Source organism: Gekko japonicus, unplaced genomic scaffold (genome assembly GCF_001447785.1).
Source record: "Gekko japonicus isolate JY-2015 unplaced genomic scaffold, Gekko_japonicus_V1.1 scaffold1807, whole genome shotgun sequence".
In the NCBI taxonomy this organism is placed as follows: Eukaryota; Metazoa; Chordata; class Lepidosauria; order Squamata; family Gekkonidae; genus Gekko; species Gekko japonicus.
Window position 1 is genome coordinate 356475 of NW_015173190.1, and position 19728 is coordinate 376202.

Consider the following 19728-nt stretch of genomic DNA (forward strand, 5'->3'; position numbering starts at 1 on the left):
GAAAACCTTGGCGAGACATATCTGATGGCAGGACCGTTGAGTCTTCGCGGCACCACAAACCTGAGTACAATGGGTGCCAACCTGCTGAGTGGGAGTACTCGAAGCTTCTGCTGAAGTTGTCGTGGTGGGGGAGTCAGGCGTGGGTTGCTGTGGCGTATCAGAGTCCAGATGCAGGGCACCAGGGTGCTTGGGGCTGCTATACACGTGACACTTGATAGCAGCTGTGCAGTCCTTAGATCTGTGCTCCTTGGACTCACAGCACCTGAAGCATAACTGGTACTCCTTGATCAAAGCCTTCCGCTCCTCCAATGGCTTTGTTCTGAACTCCCTGCACATGTTCAGAGGATGCGGTTTCTTGTGAAACAGACAAAACGGCTCTGGCGTCTCCTTCGATGTAGTTGCCTTCCGTTACAGAGGTCTCTCCCTTAGTTTAGGCGGGATGACAGACATCTCCGTCTTCTGCACAGACACTGCTGTCTTAGCCCTGGTTCCTCGTTGAGGTGCCTTTTCAATGTGAGAGCCCACACGGTTTGTAGACCATCTACACCGAGCATCGTTCCGAGTCACCGCAGCATGTGCGACAAAATTTACAAGGTACAAGAAGGGAGGGTACATACCCTGACATGCATCCTTGTAGCCGTCTACCGCTTTGCTCCATTCGTCCTGCAGTGCAGGTGGCAACTTCTCCTGGATCTCTAAATGCGCCGTGCATTGGTCGAGACTGGCGAGTCCCGGTAATGCTGGATCCTCTTTTGCTGCCTGCAGGTTTTCAAGGAGATCAACTAAATCCCATAGCTTCTCAGGGTTCTCATCCATTATCGGGAGGAAACTCTTCAATTGTTCCTTGAGTGCAGTCTCCACAGCGTCGGGGATCCGTAACAGGTGTCGAGGCGCTCTCAAACGCGTGCCAAGGCCCTTTCCGGAGTCTTTATATTTGCGGAGTGGAGGTTCTTTGCCTGTTTTGCGGACTCTGGACCCAGCCACTCTGCCAAGAGTGTGAGTTGTTCAACTGCACGTAGGTTCATGTCCCTAATTGCTTCCACGAAGGTCATCTTCCAAAGGTAGTAGTTCTCTGGACGATCCGTGAACTTCTGTAGCTGCCGACGTGTGCCGATACAGGACCCATGTATGCCTGTGCCGTAGCTGGTCCAGGCGCTGGAAGAAGCATGGATACCTGTGCAGGCACCGTGGCTGGCGTTAGAGGATGCACAGGGGTCATCTGTGGTCTCATGAACTCTGGTGCTGTGGGGTTGAGTACCTTAGTCTCTACGCCATCAAGCGGACAAATGTACGTGTTCTGTTCCTGAACATAGTCCAGTATTCGTTGAGACGGGTTCCATACCCCGAGTTCGGTTGGGTTGAAGTCTGGCTCCGGATTCCAGTATCTATCTTGTAGAAGCTTGGCCTGTGCAGCCAGTCCTTCGGCCTTAAATGCCTTGCGAAGCGATTTTATCTGCAACTCCCTATATTCCTTTTATGCCTTCAGCTTGCGAGTTTCTCTTCTCAGAACCTCTTCCTTTTTGGCAAGGTCTGCTGCCTTGGCTGCCAACATGGCGTTGATCCTTGCTTCAGTCAATATCGCAGCATCAATCTCATGCCTGGTATATGAAGTTTTGCACGAGGCTTCGGTATGCCGAGACTTGTGGGAGGACCTTTTGGAGATGACAGCATCTTGGGACTCGTGAGAGATCCTTGAATGGCCAGACGTGGCAGAAGTCACCGTGCCCAGGGACCCGTGAGAGGCCTCAGAACGATGGGACTTGGCAGAACTCACCGACCGTAGGGAATTGTGGGAAATGTCAGAATGACAGGACTTGGCAGAACTTCCCGACCGTAGGGATTTGTGAGACGTGTCAGAATGGCGCGATTTAGCTGAGCTCACCGACCGTGTGGTTTTGTGAGAGGTTTCAGACCCACAGGACTGTTGGGGAGCCACAGGTTCGTGCTCTTGGGTGGAAGCATCCTTGCCACTATGCCCATTCTCAACCAAGAGAAGGCGCCTCTCTTCCTCAACGCGGGTCCTTAGGTCTGCCAGAGTGGTGTCGCAGATCTCTTCCTTTTCCAGGGCGTCCGGCAGAATGCACTCTTTTTCTGCCAGGGCTTCGGTGGTGTTCAGCCGATCCAGAATGTCCACAATACGTCTTAAGCAATCTTTCCACTCTACCGAGTGGGGTGTAAGAGCCTTTCGCATTGCGCACATATGTGTCAGACTGGTTGTATTGGGTGCAGCGTCTATATCTTTCTGCATCTTGGTCCAAAGCTTGTCTAACTTCCTGTGCAAATCGGTCTTCTGGATAAGCAAATATTCCCGCATGTCAGGGGTTAGATTTTTTACTCGGCGACCTGACGTACATGCATTTCCATCTTCTGCGCTGCCATTTAAGACAGTTTTGGAATCTGCCATGTCAGTATCTGCCATATCTTGTATTAAGTTGAAAATTTCTTAAAACGTGTTCAGTTGCAATACTGGATCCCAACCACTGGTGGTGCTATCGTAACGTCACTGTACTTTGGCTGCAGTCAGCTCTGACTAATAATCGCTTGCTTGCAATTTCCCATTTTGCCACTAGGGGGCGCACCTTTGCTATGCTAGCGGCAAACTAGTAGGCTGCTGACTTGAGGAGACCTTAGTTTGCTAGTCTGGGGAGCTAGTCCGGGTTGCTCTCCTGCAATGACACCCTCATTGGTACTGCTCGTCAGAAACCGAGTAGACTCCTGTTAAATTGAAAGCTGATTTTGCTAACCCCCTCTTTGCTGGGAATTAATGCTGCTTTTATTAGCTTTGCAACTGTCGAGAAGTTCCCTCTCAAGTTTCTACCACGGAGCGTGACCAAGACCGGAGCAGAGCGCAGGGAGACTTTGCAACACAATGGGAATGGCAAGAGCCTCAAGGCAGGCGATTTACATATGAAATCCCTTCGGGAGGCTGCTAACCGGAGAGGCGTGTGACTTGTTTTCGTGCTGTGCTTTGTCTTATGTACTGGGAAGCACATACAAATCCTTTCTGGCATGCAATGACTTTTCAGACTTGCCTTGGAAAACTGCCTAACAACAGGGGATGCTCCAGACACATGCGTTTATAGGAGAGAGCAGCTTTTCTTTTTAAGGAAAATCCAGTCCCTTTTTCCTCTAGAAGGGGGGGGGGACATATCTTTTTCACTGTTCCATCTGACGCTTTGTTAACAAACACCTGGAAAGTTTCAACGCACAGCCAACATAGAATTAAATCATTTTTATTCAGTTCCACATGCATTCAGTTCTTACTTACATATTTTGTAATCTAATTCTTTTCACTGGCTCATGGTGGAAAAGATAGTGTGCTCCGCCTTCCTTGCAGTTTAAAGAGTAGCCAGAGGAATGGGGAGAAGGCTATAAAACTCAAATTCCCGCGTCTCTGGGAGCCAGAAATGGCCGGAAATGACTGTTCATCAGCCAGTCACAGGAATGCTTTTGGATATCTAACTAAAGACTTCAATTCCCAGAGGCCACTGCTCTTAAAGATATGTGGCAGTTCTACTTAGCTACAGTTAAACGCTGGCTGGGTCAGCACAGTTTGAGAAAACCATTATTTTTGATTTATTATAGTTAATTGTTAATCCCTCTTGAGTACAACATTCTGTAAATGATTTTAGAATTTTCCGGAGTCCTACTTCTGATCTCGACAAAAGGACCGTATCGTCTGCATAAAGCAGAATGGGAATTTCCTTGCCAGCCAGTATTGGAGCATGATGTGCTGTTTCTTTGATGTATGGGATCATATCATTCATATAAAGATTTAAAAAGGTAGGCGCTAACAGATATCCTTGCTTAACACCCTTTAACAGGGGAATAGTGTTGGTAAGATGGCCCTCCAACCCCCAGCAAATTTGATCAGTAGGACTCTCATATAGTTTGGAGATCAACCAAAGCAACCTTTTGTCAATTGAGGTTTTTGCTAGTTTGAGCTCCCGACATCGAAGGCACGATCGCCCGCCTCCATGCCAGTAAAAAAGAAGGCTAAGGCAAGTACAGAGCATACGTCCACGAAGAAGGGCACCTCCAAGTCCCTTAAGGCAGCGAAGAAGGGGAAGGAAGCGGTGCCTGCACTGGGTGATGCCCCTATAGTGCCTCCCACTCCAATGGCAGTATCGATATCGGAGGCCCAAGTCCCTCCACCGATACCGACCATCCATGTATTGGACTCCCCATCCACCAAATGGAGCCTCCTTACTCAGACATCAAAATGGTAGAGCTCCTAAGTCATCAGATGGATGCAGAGCATTCTCCATCTCCTTCTCCGTCATTGACATTGACGGTATCGGAAGCTCGCGACATCGATCCACATCGGCACCGATATACCTCATGCGACACGCAGCGTCACCCTCCACGTCTGCACGGTCAATCTGTCGATATCGACGATCGACATTACAGGGACAATTCCCACAGACAAAGTACTGCTTTGTCTCCCAGACGTCCACGGTCCAGAAGTCGTTCTCCCAGAGTCTTCCAACCCCTCCCACCAATGTCGTGGGATCAACGACAGTTGAGATACCTCTACAGGGCTTATCCACCATCCATGCTGTGGTTAACTCCAGCGGGCTATTCCGATTGGGATCACTATTCGACCCACTCCGTTCATAGGTCGAGATCCCCCCACAAGTCAAGACCTTCAGCATCTCTGTCGCGTCCTCCTGTAGATTTTCTAGTATTGGATGCCATCGACCATAGAAAGCCTGAGATCTTGATATGTCTTCAGCACTGGTAAGTCTGTCAGAGACCTTATCCATTAGGAGATGGTCCCATACCTTTGAATACCATGAGTTAATATTAATAAATTGTTATTTTTCCAGCTCTGTGCAATAGTTGTTTTGACCGCCAATAGGAGGATAGTAAATAGTACTTCCAATAGTTCAATAGCAAGATTTCAGGCTTCTCCAATATCGCATAGCCAGTTAATTTTTCAATATGAATCAAAATCTTTTTCCAAAAAAGCTTTACCTTACTGCATTCCCACCAGCAATGGTAATATGAACCAGTATTGCCACATTCTTTCCAACATAGCGGCGATATTTTTTTGTTTATTTTATGGAGTTTTAAAGGTGTAAGATACCATCTAGTTATCAATTTGAAATTCTGTTGTTGAATGTTTACTGATTTTGAATTGGAGGCATATGAGGACCAAACGACTTCCCAAAAAGATTCTGGTAAATCAAATCCAAGATCATGGGACCATGATGGTAATTCAGTTGGTAAAGGGTCTATAAGTATTTTGTATACCTTTGAAATCATACCTTTCCCATTTCCGGAAGAGGTTAATAATAATTTTTCAAATTAATAATAATTTTTCAAAATCCGTATAAGGTCTGGAACATGCTTGTTTTAATTTAGGTGTATTAAAAAGGTGTTGCAATTGAAAATATTCTAACCAGGGAAGTGTAACATTAGCTGAGGTGTCTAATTTCAATTTATATTTCAGATGTTGCTTATGGACTAAATCATGGAGTGTATTTAATCGAGCCTTTTTCCAAAAATGGTAAGTATTCGGGGTCTGCGCTGGGGGAAACCAAGATTGTTCTATATATGTAGATGCCATAGAAATATCTGGGGCCAGATGGTTTCTTTTAACATTCCACGTCTTGAATAACACTTGCATTAACATATGGTTTGATATTAATTTAGAACGTTCTGGGGTTTTATTCCAAATAGCTATTTGGTATTTTTAGGGTATTAAAAATGTTCTTCTAATGTTATCCATTCTGGTTTTGGGTTGGATCTCAAAATTCTTATTATAGTGGATAATATTGTTGCTTCGTAATATATATTTTTTTAATCCAGTAAAAATCCGGTATAAACCTCCAAGTTTAGTTGGACGCTGGAGGGTTTTAAAAGAAAGCCGGGGTTTGTGATAATTCCATATGAATTTTTTCCAGTTATTTTGCCAAAGAGTAAATTGACAAGATTGACTAGGCATTGGTAAAGCTCGAAAAAGGTATAAAAATCTAGGGGAAATTGTTGATTTTATAGATAAAATTCGTTCTAGCCATGATAAATTTTCTCTGTGCCACTGTTCTAATAAAATGTTAGTCTTGTCAACTGTATCAATATAATTAATTTTAAATAATTTTTGCAAATTAAGAGGAATTTTAATTCCTAAATATGACCAATATTGTGTTACCTTGTAATGAAAATTTGTTGTAATAAAATTTTTAGATGTTTCTGTGATATTTATTGGATATAAAACGGTCTTTGATTAATTAACATATAATCCTGAAACTAACGCAAATTCCGCCAGTTTCGATTCTATCTGTTTAAGTGGTGTTTGAGGGCGAGAAACATAAAGAACAAAGTCGTCTGCAAACAGACTAATTTTAAACTTAGTTTGCTTGATAACTATCCCATGAATGAATTCTGTTTGTCTAATATGATTGGCTAGTGGTTCAATGGTTAAAGCAAAGAGGAGGGGTGATAAAGGGCACCCCTGACGTGTGCCTCTAGAGAGATTAAATACTTTAGAAATTGAATTATTAATGGCAATCTGCGCTGTAGGGGAGGCATACAATGAATTAATAACTCTTTGAAAAGTAGGTCCGAATCCCATTTCACTAATTACTAATTTCAAACATTTTTACAATATTGGATAATCCCTATTGTTTTTCGGATATTATCAGTAATATCTCGAGCTGGTATGAATCGCGATTGATTAACATGGATATAATTACCAATAAAACCATTAAATCTATTTGTTAATATAGTTGTAAATATTTTATAATCACAATTTAAAACTGATATGGGCCTATATGATTGAGGGAGTAAATTGTCTTGTCCTTTCTTTGGAAGCACTATAATTTTTGCTTGGGACCAGGTTGGGGGAACCAGGCCCATGGTGAGGATATTATTGCAAATATTTTTCAATGGGGAGGAAATCAATGTTACAAACGTTTTATAAAATTCGGCTGTTTTATGGCCTTGATTACTTCCTCAGTCGTTATGGGTTCTTCCATAATTTCGCTGTGTGTGGAAGTTAGTTTCTGTACTAAGCTATTGCTTTGTAAATAAAATTTAATTTTTTCCTAAGAGGGGTGGTCTGTACTATACAAAGTCTGATAATATTGTTTAAAAGTTTCAAGAATATTTTTCGTGTGAGTAATAAAGTTTCTTCCTGAATCTCTTAAGTGACTGTATATTTTTTGAAACTTGTTGCTTTTTTAATTTCCAGGCAAGCAGTTTCAGGGTCCTTGGGTGGCAAAACCAATACTTTTGTTTTGTATAAAGTAAATGTTTTTGTACTATGGTGGTCTCTAATGCGTCTAATTTCTTTCTCTCTATAAAAAGACGCTTATAGACCTTCTTTGATCCTGTTGCTTTATGTTTTTCTTCTAATTGTTTAATTTCATTTTGAAGTTCTTTTTGTAATTTGTTTCTTTTTTGATTGTAGGCTGCTGTGATGGAAATAATCTTCTCCCTAATAACGGCTTTCATGGCGTCCCAAACAATATGTGTGGGTGCACCACAGGAGGAGTTTAAATCAAAATATTCTGTAATAGCTTCTTCTATGTCTAAACAAGTCAATTGACTAAATAAAACATTATATTATTCAAGGACCAAGTATGCGTTTTTTTGTCTTCTATATGTGTATTTATATGACATTCTGTCCAAGCATGATCAGAAAGTGTTCGAAGACCAATTTCTGCTTGCTGAACCTGATTGAGTAGGGAAGTAGAAATTAAAATAAGATCTATACGGGTAAAAACATTATGTCTGGGTGAATAATATGTAAAATCTTTAGTGCCTGGATGTTGTTGTCTCCACACATCAGCCAAGCCATAGGAGTCCATAAGGTTTTGTAAAAAGGAGATCTTATTATTAATTTTATATGTACTTTTATTGTGCGATCTGTCCCAGAAAACATCTGGGGTATAATTGAAGTCTCCTCCTATTATTATGTGCCCTTCTTGAAACTTTTCTAATTTTGATAAGGTATCAGTAAAAAATTGTTCCTGATTTGAATTTGGAGCGTAAATTGAGGCAAGTGTGATAAGTGTATTATTTAAAAATCTTTTTATAAATATAAACCGGCCTTTGATGTCTATTGATTGTGCTAAACATTTAAACTGTATATTTTTAGAAATCAATATGGCTACTCCTCTAGACTTTGATGTGCCGGTTGCTTGAAATTGAGTACTAAACCATTTTGATTTTAAAATAGGATAATTTGATTTTTTAATATGTGTCTCCTGCAAAAATAAAACGTCAGGATGCATTTTAGTTAAGGCAGAAGTTAATTTTCGGGCTTTAATTCTATGATTTAATCCCCTACAGTTAAGTGAAAGAATTTTTATAAAGTTATCCATCTTTTTATATAAAAATTGTAATAAAAGGATACTACATACCTTGGCTGGGTCAGACCATTATGTAAATTAAAAGTTGACTGGTTCTTCCTAAGCATGAATTGTATTATTTTGTGGGACAAAAAAAATTGCTTTTACTATAAAAATTAGATTTAATCAATGGTCTTTTGGATATTTCTTTGTTTCTGCTTGAACTATAAAAAACAAAAATGCAATATTTAATAATATTAAGATCAATAATATTTAACAAAAGTAACAATCAACTATTGGCCCTCTACAAGGAGGGTTTAAAATATTCAAGCTTGCCCTATTAAACTAGGGCTGTAGCTAGTGGATTGTGACCCTCACAATCCACTATTTTAAGAAACGGGGGATAAGGGTAAGTCCACACCACCCCTCCCACATCGAATAATATAAACTATATCTTTTACCTTCTACATAAGAATTAAAGTATAATTAAATAATTCAATATTTTAAATCACTTTGTACAGGGGTCGGTTCGGGGGGAACGCAGGGGATCGCCGTTCCCCTGTGTTAGGTGCAGGGGGGTGGGGCACGACGAAGCCCCACTCCCTGTGAAACCAGAGGCACAACCGGCTAAGGAAGGGGGGAGGCAGCAAGAGCGCTCGGAGCTGAGAGTCGACCCCACCAAGCTCTCTCATAAAGGGACCGGGGCTCCCGCGGCAGGGCGGGGCTCTCTCTGAGGCGGGTGCCGGCTGGCGCGGCTAGGCTGGGGCGCCGATTCCTCTCCTCCACCGCTCCAGCTCTGCTCAATACGCCACGGCCAACGCACGCCAAATAGCCGCTGCTGCCATGCATGCCACAGGACCGCAAGTGCGCCTCGCCCTCAGTCTCTGAAGTGGTTGTCTTATAAATGACAACCTGTGTTCATGGTAGAATTGATAATGAGGATGTTAATGCATCTCCTGTTACAGCACAGCTTGGTGCTAGAGAACGTGCTTAGTATGCAGTCTCAAATTCAATCCCTGGCATCTCCAGATGAGAGATCTTGGGGAGTATGGCCAGCAGAGATTCTGCCTGAGTCTAATATTGTCTATTCTGATTGTTAGCAGCTTCTCATGGTCTTGGGTGGGGATCATTGCCAGCCGTGCTGCCTGGGAAAACTGCTGCCAGTGCGGATGGTACTAGGCCAGCTGGACTGACCCAGTGAGGGAAGGCCTGCAGCTCAGTGGAAGAGCCTCCGCTTTGCATGCAGAAGGTCCCAGGTTCAATCCCCAGCATCTCCAGTTTAAACGCTCTGGCAGTAGGTGATGTGAAAGACCTCAACCCGAGACCCTGGAGATCCTCTGCCACTCTGTAGGGACAGTACTGATTTTGATGGACCGATGCTTATCTCCTTTGAGAACCCTTTAAATAGCACCTTTAAGACTAACAAATAGCACCTTTAAGACTAACCTATAAGACTAAGACTAACTGAGTGGTGGGTGTGGCCTTATGACACACTTCTGGTGAGGGCAGGGGGCGTGGCCTTATGACACACTTCCAGTGATGTTAGGGGGTGTGGCCTTATGACACACTTCCAGTGATGTCAGGGTGTGTGGCATATGCTAATGAGTTATGCTAATGAGTTCCCCTAGCTCTTTTTCTACGAAACGACCCCTCACTTTGTATATCAATATTGCACATCTCTGAATTCTAGTGTTGTTTTCAATGTGATTAACTTTGGAGTTGCACAACTGTTCTTTTGTAGATTCTAAAGTGTTGTTCCTTTTTGTATAAAATAAATTAGATACTAAAAATAACTAGATTATTGCTATAATCTATATTGCTTTTTGTATAAAATAAATTAGATACTAAAAAATAGATTATAGCTATATTGAATTTATTAAAATATATCCCACTAAGTAAATAATCCTATTATCAAGTCATAGGTTGATTATACCATTATATTATATTATAATGAAAACAAACCATCCTTAACACTTCTTTTTTTGAATGATGGGCTCATAAGATAAATAATAAAGAATAATTAGGTTATCAAGCACCCTTAATATAAATTAAATCAATAATATATATTAATTTTAACTAAAGTAGGTTATATGCACCATTCAAATAGATACTTCAATATAGCTCAATATTAATTATAAATGAACTTAAAAAGAATTAGATAATAAAGAATTAAACTATTACAATAATGAAATTATTAAATAAGTAATTCTGTTTCTAAATCATAGATTGATGATACCATCATATTATACTAAAAAAAGAAACAAACCATCTTAAACATTTCTCATTTAAATGATGATCTCATAAGCTAAAGGATAAAGAAAAATAAGGTTGTTAGTCACCATTAATTAAAAAAAATATAAATAAGCTTCACTGCTCAAATTTTTCATAAACTGCTGAGAATTTATACTGAAAGAATACAACGTAAACTAGAGCTCTATACAAATAATATAAATGGCAACTTTTTAATATCTTCTGAAAAGTAATCTCTTACTATAAAGTTAACTTAACTAGGTTATTATCACCATTCAAATAATTATTTCAATGTAACTTGATACAAAATATGTTTACACTTTAAGTAGACAGTTAATAAAATTATTTAAGGTTACTTCACCAAAGAAAATATTCCCTATTTGGGTATTTCAATATAGTATAAAAAGCATATTATAAAAACTGAAATCTGGATTCAAGTTTGTAGTTTATTTTTTTGTTTGACTTGGATCCACCGTTGAAATGCTTCTGCATCTTGGGGAATCACATTTTTAGGTGAGGAAGGCGATGGAAGATCAAATTGGATGCCTAAAGATGTTAATAGTTGGTATCCACTAGAGACGTCGTTGGCTTGCAATCTTTGTCCTTGATGAATTACTAAAAGTTCTGTGGGAGATGTCCAACGGAAACAAATCTTGTTATTGATTAATTTCTGGGTAATTATTTTTAGGTTCCGTCTATGTTGAAGAGTTTCAGAAGAGAGGTCTAAAAGAGTGATTATTTTCGAATTTTGATAGGGTAGGCCGCCTTCTAGCCTGGATTTTTTAAGTATGGCGTTCCTAGTACAGCTGTCTGGGAAGGTAGCCACAATGTCTCGAGGGTACTTTTCCGTTCTTTTAATGATAGGGCCGAGGCGGTATTAGCCAAAAAAATCTTAAATTCAGACTTACCCTTTGATTTCTCCGGTAGGCTTCTAAATTTCAAATTTTGTTATTTTAATTTATTTTCAAGTGCCATGATTTTAGTCCATGCCCAGTCCTCTGATTTTTGAAGATCTTGAATTTCTTGTTGTGCCGTTATGGCTCCCTCCAGGGCCGGTTCCGCTGCTTGCGAGACTTCGGAAAGGGTTTCAGTTATAGACTGGAGTTCTACAGTTAAAGGTTTGATGGCCTGATGAACTTGCTCTGCAATGTTTTCTTCTAATTTTTGTATGGTGATGAAGAAGTCGTACTGAGAAAAAACAGTTCCGTCGTCTTCTAGAGTGCTGGCATCCACCATTTTAGGTGCTTGTGTTGAAGTGCGGCCTTTTGTAGAGCTCTCGTCTTCTTTGGCAAAGAATTTTGTCATCTGTATTGGAGCCGTGGATATTTTTTTCGCTAGTGTTTTTCCCCATGATGTTTGCTGGTAAAATAGTCATCGTAGAAGGAAGTTAATACATCTTAGAGTGGGTAGGGTGGAGGAGACGAGCCGTCATGCGTCTGCCATTGAAGCTCGCGTAGCCACGCCCCACGGAGTTTACTGTTGTAATGTGGAAACTTATTGCATGTATTGTGCTGTGGGTATATAAGAACTTAAGAAGGGCCCTGCTAGATCTGACCACTTGCCCGTCTAGTGCAGCATCTGCTGTCTTACACTGGCCAGCCAGTTCCTCTGGAATTCCAACAACAGAGCATAGAGGCCAAGGGTTTTCCCTGATGTGTCTTGATGGTGGTATTCAGAGGTTTGTTACCTCTGAATGTGAGTTCCCTGTAGTCACCATGACTAGTAGCCACTGATAACCTATCCTCCATGAATTTGTCTAATCCCTTTTCAAAGCTGTCTATGCTTGTGGCCATCACTACATCCCCTTGCTGTGAATTTCACATTGTAATCATTAATGTAAAGAAGCACTTGCTTTTGTCCATTCTGAATCTACTGCCCATCAGCCTCTTTGGATGCCCTTGAGTTCTAGTGATTGGGGAGATGGATAAACAGTTCTCTTTGTCTGCTGTTGCTATTCTGTGCATAATTTGATAAACTTCAATCATGTCCCTCTTCACATGTCTCTTTTCTAAACTGCAGGGTCCCAGTCTCTTCAGCCTTTCTTCATAGGAAAGGTGCCTCAACCCCTTAATCATCTTGGTTGTTCTCTTCTGTACTTCTCCCAGCTTTGCCACTGTCCTTTTTGAGATACAGTGACCAGAATAGGGTTGCCAGCTTGCCTGCTTTCACAATTCATCTCCAGCTGACAGATATCAGTTCCCCTGGAGAAAATGGGTGCTTTGAAGGGGGGATTCTGTGGTATTGTACCATGTTGAGGCCTCTCCTCTCCCCTCTCCAAACCCTGCCCTCTCCTGGATCCACCCCCAAAGACTCCAGGTATTTTCCAACCCAGACCTGGCAACCCTAGACCATGGCCTGACCATGATAACACCAGATGATCTCCATGACTGAGCTTGTCATAGACCATAGATGTTCTCTGTTAACAGAAACCGGAGTCAGTGTGGCATAATGATTCGAGTAATAGGCAGGATTCCAGCTTTTATGGTTCATTGGGGAGGTAGCTGAAAAAAATGTGAGGAGTCACCACCTTATCTAATAATAAAACTGGCTCCCCCCCCCAACGTGGACTTAAAAAAAACTTTTGTATTGCTTTAAACTGCAAAGGTAAGGGAGTTGGGAATATCTAAACTAAAATACAGAGTTATGCAAGGATCATGTAATAGTAGTTATACAGAACATTGTGTCCAAAAGTTGGTGTTTCCCCCACAATTAAGCTTTGAGGAATAAAGGTTAATACTTATTATTGCAAAATCATACTAGTACAAGCACATTTACCCAGTGTAGGTGTATTCTAGCTCTTTAAATGTTAATAATCAGGCTTTTAGCATTAAGCGATTTGTCATATTTTTCCCCCCTGTGCTTATCTTTATCATAAATTAATCTGACTTTCAATAATTTGGGAGCTGCTTCTCCTTTATCAGAGTCTGAGTCTTCTGAAGGACTGTCTGAAGAATTTTCACTGCTTCCTGATCCATGTTCAATCTTTTCTTCTGTTACACTGTTGTCTTCTGCTTTTCCATCTTTTGTTGTTGTCTGGTGCTGTTCCAAAAATGCTTTTGCTTTTGTAACAGAGTTAATCTTTGGCTTCTTTTCTTTGTAGTTGAAGATAAGACCTTCTGGAGTTATCCATCTATAGGGTGTAGAATTTTTCTGTAAAAAGGATGTTAATTTTTTGTATTGTCTTCTCTTCTTTCTTATCTCAAATGGAATGTCTTTTAAAACTCTTGTTTCTTCGCCTTTGACTTTTAGGGTTATCCCATTGATAGCTTTCAAAATTGTGTCCCTTGTTGATTTCTTGGAGAACTTAACAAAAACTTCACCAGACAGTTTCTTTTGCTTAATGTAGTCTGGATATGTTCGATAGACCATATCCATATTGTTGTGTAAGAATTCCGCTTTAAGATCTGCCACTGGAGCCAAAACTTCGCTTAACATTTCTTTCAAGTTCTCCCCTTTTTGCTCTGGGATACCCTGAAATCTCAGGACATACGGTGATTTTTCTATTTGTAGTCATAGTAGCAACACCCACCACTCAGGCTCCACCCCCCCCCCGAAATCTCCAGGTACTTCCCAACTCAGAGCTGGTGAGCCTACCTGGAGAAAAACTGCTTCAAAAGCACGTGTGTATTTCTCCTTTCTATCTCGATGACTTTCAAAACTTTTTCAAAATGAAGCACTAGGGCTTTATAATCCTTTCAGATAGCCATAACAGTTCTGTACTAGTCAATCCATCTTGCAGACAGGATCCTTCCAATTTTCAAAATCTCCATCTCTAATGTGGTGGCTGCACATGCCTTGAGCTCTTTGCTTAGCTCCCATGACCTGATGAGCTCGGGCTAGCCTGGCCTATCCAGGTCAGCGCCAGTTTTACTTAGGAGGATTTAAAGCAACCCCCTTTCCAGAAAGTGACCCTGAGCCCCACTTTCTCATATCTTTTTTTATAAGTATTTTTATTGAGTTTTTCAATATAATGCATGTCTCTATAGTATATTTTACCTTAATTATTCATCCATTTAACACCATTTTAAATGCTTCTGAGCAGCAACACAATCATCTAACAAGTACATTTTCCTTCTTATTCAGACATACAAGCATCCAATAATTGCATTGTTATCTTTATCAATCTTCTTTTCTTGAGACAGTCCACTATCTAGATTTTCACTTATTCCAACAAGAATATTTATTCTACCATTTATACTTATAGTTATCTCAGTCAGGATTGAATATTCTCTTGCTTCAAAAGACTACCAAAACACCAAATCAAAAACCACAGACAAAAACCATGCTAACCCATATTTATAATTCCTGTAAAGAAAAAGTCAATAATCCCTCATGCCTATATCAATTAAAGCACTTCAATTAGTACTAATATAAGTAGATAACCCACCCTTTCAAACGATCACCGTTAACCTATATCAATTTACTTAGTTCTGCAACATCAAAGTATAACTATACATAAATAAATTCATATATATTACTTTCATATAAATTCCTAGCCTCATTTCATACCTTCGGCTTTAAATCCCACCATTAACACTTAACCCTAAATCATATCTTCTGCAGTCAGTTTACTCTAATCTATCTAATTCCTATCCAACACCTATTTTTAATTCATGTTGCTTAAATCATTTCATTTAACAACAAACCAAATTTATAAATATTAAATAATAGTTTCACTACCCAACATCTCGTATTATCACCTTTAACATACATTAATTCATTTTACCAATCAAATTATAGGCAAATATAAATAAATTCATATATTTTCCTTTCATTTAATGCCCTATCAATATTTCTTGCCTTCACCTTTAATTCACTCCATAAATACTTAAATTTTTTCCTATTCTACAAACTATATACAAGCACCTATACTCTGCCTCTAACGTATCCTAAGTTCTATGACCTAAATCATTTTACTCCAGTCAAAGCATTCCATAAAAAACCACAAATGATAGGCTCATATAATTTGTTTTGCCTTCTTTGTACCATTAATTTCCTTAGCATGTCCACCTGTTCTTTCCCTCTGCACAAATGATAATTCTTTTCCAGTCTCTCTTCTATGTTTTTTAAACAACTTGTCTCCATATCTTCCTGACCTTTTGCCTCTTACATACAGTTCGTTCTCGTCTCTCTCTTCTCCACTTTCTTTTCACTTTACACATCTTTCTTTCTGCTTTTATCTTTTCTCTCCTCAACCTGCTTTCCTTGTTTATTTGCCTTCGTACCGACGTATCTATTAGCTCCACGTCCCCCTTTATTTGCTCACCCTCCATTATCTGTTCCATTGTCTGTTCCATGTGTTCCGGATTCTGAATACATTTTTCACTAGTCTCAGCATTCTCCGGAGGCTTGGGGAGTTCATGCAGGCTTGCCAGAGCAGCTTTAAATCCCTCTTTAAAGCCTTCCTGGATTGCTTCTTTTAAATCCTTTAGAAATTGTTCCAAAATTTCTCCAGCCAATTCTATCTGAACCTCGTTCCTATTTTTGGACGCCATTTTACACCATTCAAGTCTCAGTGGTTCTGTCCCAAAAATTCAACACTTTTTCCCCGAAGTAAAGAAAAGAAAAGTATATGTATACTTAGCTGGGTCTCTTTTCTGGCCGCTTTTTTATCATTTCATGCCAAATATTTCGGGGTTCCTTTCCATTCAAAGATGCCTGTAACTCCTACTTGTTTTCTTCGTTGCTGCATTTATAATCCAATTTTAAAGAATAAAAAACGAATGGTCGCTTCTAATGAACATGGCGGCCATGTTCTCCTGTTCCTTGCTTCAGCTTCAGGGCTGTTCTGGGCCACCCCCGCACCCTGCCAGTTGCAGGAAAGGGCCAGAAAGACGCCCCCTGCACCAGCCCCCACCTCCAGATAAAGCAAGACAGTTCAAGCGGGGACGGAGCGAGTCGCGCTCCCGCCCGCCCGTCGATGCGCCATATCGGAACCACTTTCTCATATCTTGAGCCCCTTCTAGAATCAATCCCTTCAGTCTACAGCCAGTAAGGTCATGTGGGGACTGGAAGAACCAGCATTCCATCTGAAATATACTGAGTTCAGACGCGTTCAAGTGATCAACTCATAGTTTATTAGTGATTCAGCAAGAGAAAGAAGACTGAGAAGCCCCTGGCCGAAGCCAGGTATTTATGCCAGAAAAAGGTTACACCCAAAACACACCCCACTCCCAACTATAGGCTATTTACACTACATTGTTTCCCAACTGGGTTATTCTAGGATCCCTTTCACCCTACTGGTCCATTCTAGGATCCTAGCAAGCTATTGTTATGCATCCCCAAGCTAAGATCTTTTGCAAGTCCAGTTCAGGCTCAATACATAACACCCTCACCAGCTGCTGGAGAGAGAGAGAGAGAGAGAGAATGCGTGCGTGCGGTGTGTGTGTGGGGTGTTAATGCATTCTGCATCGGTGCAAGACAAATTCATCCCCTTGCAACCCCAGTGTTCACTAGTGGCCCTTTCCCGGGTAACCCAGGCCCTTGGGCAGCTTGATGATCTGCACCACCCCACCCACATGATATAGAGGCACCGCTTGTCTGGGGCAGCCACCATGAAGCATCTAATTTCAAAAGCAATGCACAGATTGGGGGAGGGTTGAAGCCCACCCCGCCTTCTTCCAGTCCTTCTCCAGCTTCCTGTATTGCAACCAGTTTTTTTGGGGGGGGGTCAGATGGCAGATTACGGGGAGGGGAGTTGTGTTGGAGGGAAGGGTCTGGAGACCTTAGCAGCAGCAGCAGCACATCAGAGCTCCCCCCGCCTCCTTGCAACTAACTGGCTCCAACGGGCTTGCTTGGCGAGAGGCTGCTCTGAAGGCACCCGGCGCCATCCAGGCGCCCCCTCCTGAAAGATGGGCCAGGTGGTGATAGGCAGTGCTGGAATTAGTTCCTACAAAAGTGGGATTGCATGCTGAAACGAGCTGCTCCTGCCTTGTCCCTGCTGGGGAGGGAGGAGGAGGACACATTTGCATTCAGGCCGTGCAGGGATGGGATGCTTGATATTCCGCTCATCAGCCCCCAGACACCAGAAAGGGCGCATCCAGTATTTCATCTGTAGCGGATCCTGGAAACCTTGAGGAATTGGCACTCCGCAGGCTGCCATCTGGATTTCCAGCTTCGTGGTGCAGCTGGCTTGAAAGCTGCAGCAGAAAGACAGCGCGCAGGTCCTCTTTGCCCTTCCTCCCAGGAGCAGAGGGCTGCGTGCAGGGTCCCCCAGCAGCCGGAAAAGGAAAGGGGGGCCTGCTGGGAGCATGGGGCGAGGCTTGCTGCATGTGCCCACCCCCTGGGCTCCTTACTGCAGGAGTGTCGCTCTGGTGCGCTCCTGCAGGAACCGACCCCTGGTTGTAGTAAGGCCAGCTGAGAACTACAACTCCCAAGGTGCAACACATCAAAAGTGGGGTTGTAAGAATGGAGGAGCCAGCGGCATGGGCCAATAGGATACCAAGGCAGCTTCCCCAGTGATCAATGGGACAATAGGTGAGTCGTCACCAGCACGACTTGCCTTTTATATATATAGGATTCCATTATAACAACCACCATAATAATCCTGGTAAAATGCATAAAAGTAATGGTTTTAACGCAATGTTTCTTAGAACCCACCCACCCCAATTGTACAATTGAATGCAGCCTATAAATAAATGATAATCACCTAGATTACAAATATAATTACATCTGTGTTGTTGATTCTAGAATTTGGGCTTATTCACACATGCTGACCATGGTGCACTTTGGTGTCAGTTCTGTGCATGCTTATTTGTGAGTAAACCCCACTGACTTCTGTAAGGTAAAGGTAAAGGTTCCCTTGCTCGAAAGCCAGTCGAATCCGACTCTAGGGTTGCGGTGCTCCTCTCCGTTTCAAAGCCGAAGAGCCAGCGCTGTCCGAAGACGTTTCCGTAGTCATGTGGCCGGCATGACTAAACGCCAAGGCGCACGGAACGCTGTTACCTTCCCACCGAAGTGGTACCTATTTATCTACTTGCAATTTCTTGCTTTCGAACTGCTAGGTTGGCAGGAGCTGGAACTAGAGACAGGAGCTCACCCTGTCTTGCGGCACCCGAGTCTTGAACCGCTGAACTACTGACCTTCCACAGCCTGCAGTTCAGCGTCTTAACCACTTGAGCCACTTCTGTAGGACTTACTTATTAGTAGGTATGCATAGGACTGGGCTGCTTGACTTGCAGAACTGCTTGCAAATTACTACACTAATTGCAAGCATTCATTGCCCATTTTGTACTAGAATAATCCAAAGCACTGTGGTCTCTCCAGACTTGCATCACCTTTGGTACATCTTCAATAAATGTCTGCTTAGTGTTCTGCTATCACGATTTCCTTAATGGCTGATATAAGCAAAGCTGAGAGCCAGCATCCTATAGCTACCAGAATGTTTAGACTGGAATCAGTAAGACTTAGATTCAAGTTCTGAAGACCACTGGGTGACTTTGAACCAGTCATTATGTTTTAGACTAACTTATTTTATGGGAATGGTATGGGGATAATGGGTTGTGTGTGATAACCTGTATACTATCTTGAGCTCCTAGAAGTAAGGACAGGGCAATTTTACATTATATGTGCATTAATACTTTCTTGGATGCTCCATTATTTTTTGGTAGAACTGTGGAGCAATCATGTAGCTAGTCCATTGTCCAGACGAATAATCCATCCTGGTATGTAGCTTGCCAAACCCACTATTCAAGTTCCCTGTGATGCATGGGAACAGTATGAACACGTGGGCTGGTAAAATATGTTATAGACAGGAAAACCTTTTGTGATTATCAGCAAAATTCCACAGCACCCTCCTTAAGAGAAGTAACAACAGTGTTTTTTGTTTCTGTATGCAGAAATATTGCAATGTCATCCAACTGGATTCTGGAATAGACTACAGGAAACAAGGGCTTCCAGCTGCAGGGAAGCTTTACTACCTGTAAGTTGTTGAAATTGGGGGTATTTTTTTTCCTTTCTCCTATTAGCCAAATTCCTACCGGGGCAAGTAAATGGGGGGGGGGGGAAGCCCTCCTTCATAGAACTGGAAGACTGTTGTCCTGTTGGATAGTCAGCCAACTGCCTTCCATGTTGCCTTCCATCAAACAGCATTTTCAGCATCATTTAAAATGTGTGACTGAATCAAAATAATTAGATTTTTTGGGGGAGGTGTGGTGTTTACAGAACTGAAGTGACAGATGGC

At 41.7% G+C, this 19728-nt stretch overlaps 1 protein-coding gene across 1 annotated transcript in view; it reads left to right on the forward strand.

Moving 5' to 3' along the window:
- Positions 1-19728, forward strand: part of LACE1 (lactation elevated 1) — a gene marked incomplete at its 3' end in the record, with an annotated part of 156454 nt that overhangs the window by 128314 nt on the left and 8412 nt on the right. The window contains exon 8 of the mRNA XM_015422611.1: positions 19385-19467. Within this exon, the coding sequence (XP_015278097.1) occupies positions 19385-19467 (83 nt within the window). The remainder of the gene's footprint in view (positions 1-19384; positions 19468-19728) is intronic.